The following is a 7,954-nucleotide window of genomic DNA, read 5'->3' as shown; positions in this document are numbered from 1 at the left end:
TCATGTACTTGAAATTCAATAAATCCCTTATTAAAAAATTCAAAAAATATTGATTTTATTGCTTATTATATGCACAGTCAGTATTAAATGTTTAATTTTGAATTGAAATATAAATTTGGTACTAAATATAGCCGGTTGTTTTGAAAGAAATGCTGGTTTCCAGCAATCTGGATTGCTGATTTTCCAGCAATTTAAATTGCTGGAAACCAGCATTAACGTTTGCTGTTTTTTCCAGCAATTTAATTGCTGGAAATTTTGCTGGAAAGTCAGCGGGACAAAAACCAGCAAAATTTTGCTGGTTTCCAGCAAAAAATAATTTGCTGTGTAAAATGATGTTTAAGTTGAAGTTACACACAAAATTTTCGAGGCCGGAATTTAGCAAAATTTTGCTCAAATTTGACCAGCTAGAAACTTAGCAATCAATTTAGCAATATTTTTTAACTAAAATTTTAGCAAACGAGAAAAAAAGTTAGCCGCCGCTGTTTTACTCATATTTTTAGCAAAAACCGGAGAAAAAGATTGCCCGGATCCGTAATTTCATGTTCTGTTATTTTTTCTCTGGAGAATCAGGGGAATGTTTGATTATTGAGTAGAATACACAAATTTCATTCACTTATAATTTATTTTTAACATTAAAAAAAAATCACACTTTTTGTAAAACGGAAATTCCGATCCTGGGAACGCACCTACTGGCTAGCGAAATCCCATGCCATCTTCATTAAAGAAAGCACCGGGGTGTTTGCCGGATGCAGCTTGTTTCCAGTTGTGGTCCTTCTTTATTGCCGGAGTGTTGCGGGTTTCGTGTTGCAGTTTTAACCTGGTAGAAAAAAACAAACACACAAATTTGAAATTTAAAAATTGGACAATCTAAACATTTCAAGATCGGACCTTACCTGTAAGCATCCGGTGTCGATTCAGATATCATTTACTCGCGGAGTAGGCCACCACAAGAAACACCACCAACGAACATCCGGAACCGCACTTAATCGCGACAGCTTTTTGTTTTTCTCCCAACTGGCGCGGCGGCTGCTGTCTGTGAACAAAGCGGCTGAAAAACCTTCGTTTTACTAAAATCTAGTAAAATGACCTTTTTTATTACTAAAATCAAGTAAATGTAGCTTTTTGCTAACTGAACAGTAAAAAAATATTTTTGCTAACGGAAAGTAACAGCGAAATTTTGCTAAGTGGAGCCCCGAAAGTTTTGTGTGTAGGTTTTAGTACAAATGAGGTTTTGAAATTTATAATTTTCGTAATTTAAGGTGTTGAATTTGTTGTTTCCGATTTATAAATATTTGGCTATATAATTCTTGACCATTCCGGACACCCTAGTAGACTTTCATTAAAGTTTTCACGCAACTCGAAATATTATTGCACGAAATATAGTATCATTGCTTGAAAGATTCCACACAACATCTCGAATGCATCATTGCGTACCACAATTTCTTGCACTCAATTTACCAGTGACGTACACACAAAACTTTCGAGGCTCCACTTAGCAAAATTTCGTTGTTACTTTCCGTTAGCAAAAATATTTTTTTACCGCCGAGTAAGCAAACCCGCATACGAAAAAACTATAACTTTTATAGTCAATACGTTAACCTAACTGATCCAGAAACAGTGACTGCTTATGTTATCGTAGAAATTTTGTTGAACCTTGTTTGAAAAATTTCCAAAAATCGATCAAAACGAAACATATACGTTCGTTTAAAAGGTGATGTTCATGTGAAAAGTAAAAACAATCTCAAACTGTTACCTTAAGCGTCCCCTCTTTCATTCGACCAAACTCGCATTTTAGGGTGCCAGGTGGTTTTTGTATATAATCAGTATTAACAAAGTAATAAATGATTTGTGTTTTTCAAACACAACTCAGACCAAATCATATTAAATCTAAATATATTATTTATTTTGTTTTATTTTTTCTTATGAAGAATTGAGACAGTCGAATATAATTTTTATATATTTTATTAACATTTGAGTGAATTGATTTAACACGTTCGTAATTTATTTGTTTCCAAGGGTCGCGTTCGCCCACGCCAATAACCAACATTTTTACAGTTTCGATTCCTATTATACTATTTTTTCTTTAAAAAGTTCAAAACTATGGTCATAGTGAGAGCGATGTGATGAGAATTGGCGAACGCGGCCAATGCGAACTCGAGCGGCGGAACAAATTGACATCTGCTTCGCCGCGTGGAGTATGCCAGGTTTAACCTATTCACATACATGTTCATCAAATATGGTTCGCCGCATTGAATCGTATTCGCTGGTTCGCATCGCATCGCACTCACTATGTCATTGGCCTAAGTGTTAAACACATACATTTTAACATGCGGTCCAAGTGTATCACATCTTGTAAATGCATTGTGAAAAAAAAATTACTTTTAATTTTGTCAAAGAAAATATTAACAAAAATCAGACCAGTTATTGTTCAATGCAAAATCAAACCTAACCATTATAAAAATTTACCAAATTAAAAGCAAATCAAAGCATTACAACTTTTCAAATGAATATTATTTCGAAGATTTTAAAACAGGCGTATAAAAAAAACAGTACACTTGGCATCAGTGGTAACATTTGTCAGATGGGCAAAAACTAAAATGGCGTTGTATTTATCTCGCGTTCGTGTGGATATAAATTATACAAAATTAAACAATAATTGGTACGAAAATGTATCCGAATTCGCCGGAAGCTGTTTCGCCAGCGGTTTTTCAACATCCAACTCGGTCAGTATGGATAAATCGCGTGCTGCTATCTTTTCAAACTGGATGGAACATCAACAGAATGCAAGTCGAGTTTGCTGTTGATTTTCATGAAGGTAAGTGAGCTGTGCTATTGTGTTAAAGGATTTTTGTTCGCATTTGTAGGGCAAACGCATAAAAAGTGATTGATTAAAGTTTTTTAATTGCAGTGTATGAAGTTCCCGAATGCTGTCCACTCCCGGCGAATCTTCCGGTACCAAGTCGACCACTGCATGGAAGTATTTCTGCAGGATGTTTTCTCCGGTTTGGATCCAACCGACGGACGGACGGACGGATAAACTGGAAAAAGGACACCAGCAATGTTCGCAACCGGTAAGTTTCATTAACATTTTATAAATATATCGATGCCAACTTATGAAGGTTTTTTTTTCATTGTTTCAGCGACGGGAGCTGGAAGCAATGTCGTCACGCTGGGAGAATAAATGTCCCGTACGACTTTCGGATCCAGCAGTGACCAGCAGCTACGCCCGTGTTTTTATAAATTTGACCTAGTGAGGAAGCTCATAATATCAAATACTAATGCATAATACAAGTGAATTAAATCAAAAATAATAAAATTTAAAAATGAGTTTGTTTTTCTCTTAAAGAAAAAAGTGGGTGGGTGTGCGTGCTGCTTTCCCCTACGATTCAGAATACAATACGCATAACGTTGGAAGAACGTTCTATCGAATCGTTTTGCGACTATCACTGTAAATGTTCAGTTACAAGGTAATTTTAAGAATAACTGTAACTAAAACAGTTCGATGCACAAAATACGTTATTCATAAGCGTATTTTAACGTTATCTCAACCGTTTGCTGAGCAGTACTTCCATATAAATGTTTTAACAGTTTTTAACAGTAACATAACTTAACGCCATATTCCACAGACCGTCGTTTTGGAATTCACAATTAGTGGAATGTTTTTTACGATGTCAGTTATCGTTTGTTAAAAGTTTTTTTACGCTATTTCTTATAATTATATTACTATTATAGTAACTGTTTGGTAACAGTATTTTTTTATTCGGGAAAAGCTAAATTTACTTAATTTTAGTAATAAAAAAGGTCATTTTACTTGATTTTAGTAAAACGAAGGTTTTTCAGCCGCTTTGTTTACAGACACCAGCCGCCGCGCCAGTTGGGAGAAAATTAAAAAGCTGTAGCGATTAAGCGCGGTTCCGGATTTTCGTTGCTTGTAGTTCTTGTGGTGGCCAACTCCACGACAAAATGGTAGCTGAATCGGCACCGGATGCTTACAGGCAAGGTCCGATCTTAAAGTGTTTAGATTCTCCAATTTTTTTTATTTCTAATTTGTGTGTTTGTTTATTTTCTACCAGGTTAAAACTGCAACATGAACCCGCAACAGTCCGGCAATGAAGGAGGACCACAAATGGAATTTCCGGCAAACACCCCGGTGCTTTCTGTGACGAAGGTGACATGGCATTGCGCTCGCCAGTAGTGCGTTCCCAGGATCGGAAAAGTGTGAAATAAATTTAAAAAAAAATGTGAAAAATAAATTATAAGTGAATGAAATTTGTGTATTCTATTCAATATTCAAACATTTCCCTGATTCTTCAGAAAAAAAAAAGAAAAGAAACATGAAACGGATCCGGGCAATCTTTTTCTCCGGTTTTTGCTAGAAATTCCAGTAAAAATTGCGGCGGCTAAATTTTTTCTCGTTTGCTCAAATTTTAGTTAAAAAATATTGCTCAATTGATTGCTATGTTTTTAGCTGGTCAAATTTGAGCAAAATTTTGCTAAATTCCGGCCTCGAATGTTTTGTGTGTAGATGGAGGGAAGGTTTGTTTTTTTTTTTTGTGGAATGTCCTTTTTTTCTTTTCCATTTTTAAACGATTTGGGTCTAGAATGTAGAGAATGTGCAAATATTGTGAATGAGATAACTTCAGTTTGATAACATGATTTATTCCATAAGATGGATTTTGGAGTTTACCCTTATAAGCTTAGAAACTCTTCATCTAAATGGTAAAGTTTTGTATGTTGGACTTTATATAAAATGTTTTAATTATTTTAACGAGTTAAACCTTTTTTCGAAGAAAAAATGAAAAAAAAAAACTGTTTACGTTAAAGCATGAACACAGAACAAGCGAAACAGAATGAGCGAAGAGAATACAAGAAAGGATTACAAAGTTGCATCGTCTTGAAGCACGTGTGTGCGCATCCCGTACAGAAACCGCAAATGCATCTCAACAAACTGGACGAACAGATGCGAATGATGTTCCTCATTGGCTATCGCCGGATTAACGCATGATGGAACAAACTCCGCCCTTTCTGCTTCGAGGTCTGAGTTGTTGAAGAGTGATAGTGGTAGAGTTTTTTTGATAACCAACGTACATCCAACGTAAAATGTTCTCTGTGGTAAAATCTTCGATCTGAATCCCGTTTACGTATAGAACTCTGAAGAGTCTCGGTTCCACTTATGCCGACGACAATGGATAATTGTTGCCATTTTCTTGAAGCGTTTCGCAACAAAGGAGAAGTTTCCAATCTGTTCCAAGCATAATTATTGAATCAAAGTCTTTCAAAGGGTTGGTTTATCCGATACGCTTCGGTGTTGGAATTTACCTTTTTTTCGGCAAGAATGGTCCAAAGCGCCCACTTGACAAATTTGAACAATTGGGAATTCAAGCTGCATGAAGCGTGTATATTGGAAAGAAGATCACGGGATTATTGATTGAAGAATGAACGAAAGAATCATCGACTCTTTTTTGTTAAACATTCTAAGGGTTATTGAGCTACAATAACTTTCGATACACAAAGTATACTTACCATAGATGCGATTTTACTTGTGAGGAGCCTGACTCTAGTTCATTTCAAGTTTGTTGAGATGCTTAACGAAAAAACGTGTTTTATGGGATTGTGCGATTGTTTCGAAACGTCCCGCTGACTTAAATGTTCATTAGAATTTACTTCTTGTTGATTATCAGAAATATAGATTACAGTATATTCGTGTGTTGCACTCTCGAAAGAGACTCACATCAACATATTGTATGAATCAGTAATCAAATCTTAAAAATATATTTAATGCTTTGTTGAATTGAGCACTGTAAAAAGCGCCTTAATGTATACGGTTATGGTTTTTCCGATGTTAACTATTTCTCGTAAAGGCCAGGTAAATTTAAGCGCCTGCTGCTAGGCAACAAATTTCGTTCAAGTAAATCTTTTTATCGATTTTTTTTATTGAAAGTCAATGAAAAATTGTTAGTTTTTTTTATTAACGATGAAAAGTTGTTGATTTTATTCAAACATGATTCTACAATATTAAAAATAGTATTTTGAAAATAGATTCCGCAAACAAAAAAAAAATTTTCCAAGCGCTAAATCATGATTGAGCGTTGATAAATGAACATCATGTGATTTTCCGAAACAATCGTCATTGTTTAAAGCTTTCAGTTGCTTTAGAATAATACCTACCACAAACGATTTTTTTTTCAAATCGGAACATGGGTGCGATAGAAAACGCCCCAAAGATGCTCATTCGTCGGGGGAAAAAACAAACAAAACGAGCCAGGATCGCTGGCCATGAGCTTGCATGAATTTTTGGCGCGCACATTTAACCTCTCGGAAGCAATACCTACATACCTTTTTGGATGACAAGGTGTAGAAGTTAAAAGCACATTATACCCATTAGCATTGAACAGGCAGGAACCAGCCGTTGTTGTTGTTGGTTGCGCAACGCAGAACTGCAGTTCGTTTTCAATTCGTCACAGGGAACAGCATCTACAATATAACGAAGGCTAGAAAGGGCAAGGGCACAAGTCGAAACCCGATAATTAGTACATTACTACCCGATCGGTGATTGTGTATGCCAAGGCCGCTGCGGGACATCCGAAGTCGATGAATGTGTTTGCCCGACTTTGATTCATAAATTTTTTTGCGGTGCTGTCGTCGTATCCAGGGAACAAATGGGATATCAACGGATTTTTACTCCGTTTGCGTACTTTAGGTTAGGAACAATAACATCCGATTTGCAGTTGATGAACTGCGTGTGATTTGGACGTAAAATTCAACAATATGTAACGAAGCCTCCCCATTGCGTCGATCCTGATGGTTTGGATTTGATTCAATCTGTTCTTGAAGCGCAAATACTAGTACGATAAATTGTATAAGTCGATGAGAACTGCAGATGATTTTGAGAAGTTTGAGACATAAGCTGGATCTTGCTTAGCTAAACTTGAAAAAAAAAATTGTAGTTAAAGTTAGTGCTTCATGAAAACCTCACGAAAAATACTTGTTTATAATACCTTGATCTTTATTCCGCCTGCGGGTAGGCTAGGGATACTGATGTTCGCTCGAAAAAATATCACTGCCTATTAAATACTCAGATATATGTACACTGCCGGCCAAAAGTTTGGGATCACCCGCTATAAAACATGCAAATTTTGATCGTTCATATCTCAGCCGTCTTAGGACATATTGCGAATCTTCTGATCACATTTGAAAGATAATGAGCAATAGCTATTTCGGAGGTATTTTGCCCATAAATAATGTTTTAGTTTTGCCCCTAAAACTTAACCTAAAGTTAGAGCATTTTCAAAAAATCGCACTCAATATTCAAAGCCAATCATCTCGCGATAGGGTGAACCAAATTTCAAAATTGAAGTTGCATTAGAATCCTTATTCTATACTTCTCAAAACACAATCAAAAAATTTTGTGCAAAAATTTAAGAATGTACTTTTAATTTATAAAGTAGACACCTAAGTTATCGTCCAAAAGTTTGGGATCACCCCTCAGTATGGTGTATCGGCCAAAAACATGTAAATTTATCTCATTCATATCTTTCTCATCTAACATCGTATTGCAGATCTGAAGGGTGCATTTGAAAGCTTAGGAATTGTTGTTTCTTCATAAATTCATTAAAAAATTATATTTTAAAGTGATGACCATAAAAAATTTACCTGAAATTAATTGTTTTTTGGAAAATCACACTTATGATTGTGAATTTTTTATGGTTATGGATTTAAAATATAATTTTTTAATGAATTTATGAAAAAAACAACATTTCCTAAGCTTTCAAATGCACCCTCCAGATCTGCAATACGATGTTAGATGAGAAAGATATGAATGAAATAAATTTGCATGTTTTTAAAAGAATGATCCCAAACTTTTGGCCGATACACCATACTAGGGGTGATCCCAAAATTTTGGACGATAACTTAAGTGTCTATTTTATTAATCAATAGTTCATTCTTAAATTTT

At 35.3% G+C, this 7,954-nt stretch overlaps 1 protein-coding gene and 1 long non-coding RNA gene across 2 annotated transcripts; one reads left to right on the top strand and one right to left on the bottom strand.

Annotated features, from left to right (window-relative positions):
- Positions 1-603: 603 nt before the first annotated feature.
- LOC129748654 (uncharacterized) lies at positions 604-1,187 on the bottom strand. The gene is made up of 2 exons (XR_008737788.1): positions 894-1,187; positions 604-817 (listed from the first exon to the last, which is right to left on the bottom strand). It is a non-coding gene; the product is annotated as an uncharacterized LOC129748654 (long non-coding RNA).
- Positions 1,188-2,647: 1,460 nt separating this feature from the next.
- Positions 2,648-3,287, top strand: LOC129751153 (uncharacterized). Its single transcript, XM_055746486.1, has 3 exons — positions 2,648-2,815; positions 2,909-3,071; positions 3,141-3,287. The coding sequence occupies exons 1-3, from the start codon at positions 2,668-2,670 to the stop codon at positions 3,211-3,213; spliced, it is 384 nt and encodes a 127-aa protein (XP_055602461.1). The 5' UTR covers positions 2,648-2,667; the 3' UTR covers positions 3,214-3,287.
- The last annotated feature ends 4,667 nt before the right edge of the window (positions 3,288-7,954 follow it).

This window comes from Uranotaenia lowii, chromosome 1 (assembly GCF_029784155.1).
Source record: "Uranotaenia lowii strain MFRU-FL chromosome 1, ASM2978415v1, whole genome shotgun sequence".
Lineage (NCBI taxonomy): Eukaryota > Metazoa > Arthropoda > Insecta > Diptera > Culicidae > Uranotaenia > Uranotaenia lowii.
This window is presented reverse-complemented; position numbering and strand designations above follow the sequence as displayed.

Excerpts from the sequence above, each read along its gene's own strand:
- LOC129751153 (XM_055746486.1), top strand. The coding sequence starts at position 2,668 with ATGTATCCGAATTCGCCGGAAGCTGTTTCGCCAGCGGTTTTTCAACAT. Across the intron at positions 2,816-2,908 it reads TGCTGTTGATTTTCATGAAG|TGTATGAAGTTCCCGAATGC; the intron begins GTAAGTGAGCTG and ends TTTTAATTGCAG. Across the intron at positions 3,072-3,140 it reads ACCAGCAATGTTCGCAACCG|CGACGGGAGCTGGAAGCAAT; the intron begins GTAAGTTTCATT and ends TCATTGTTTCAG.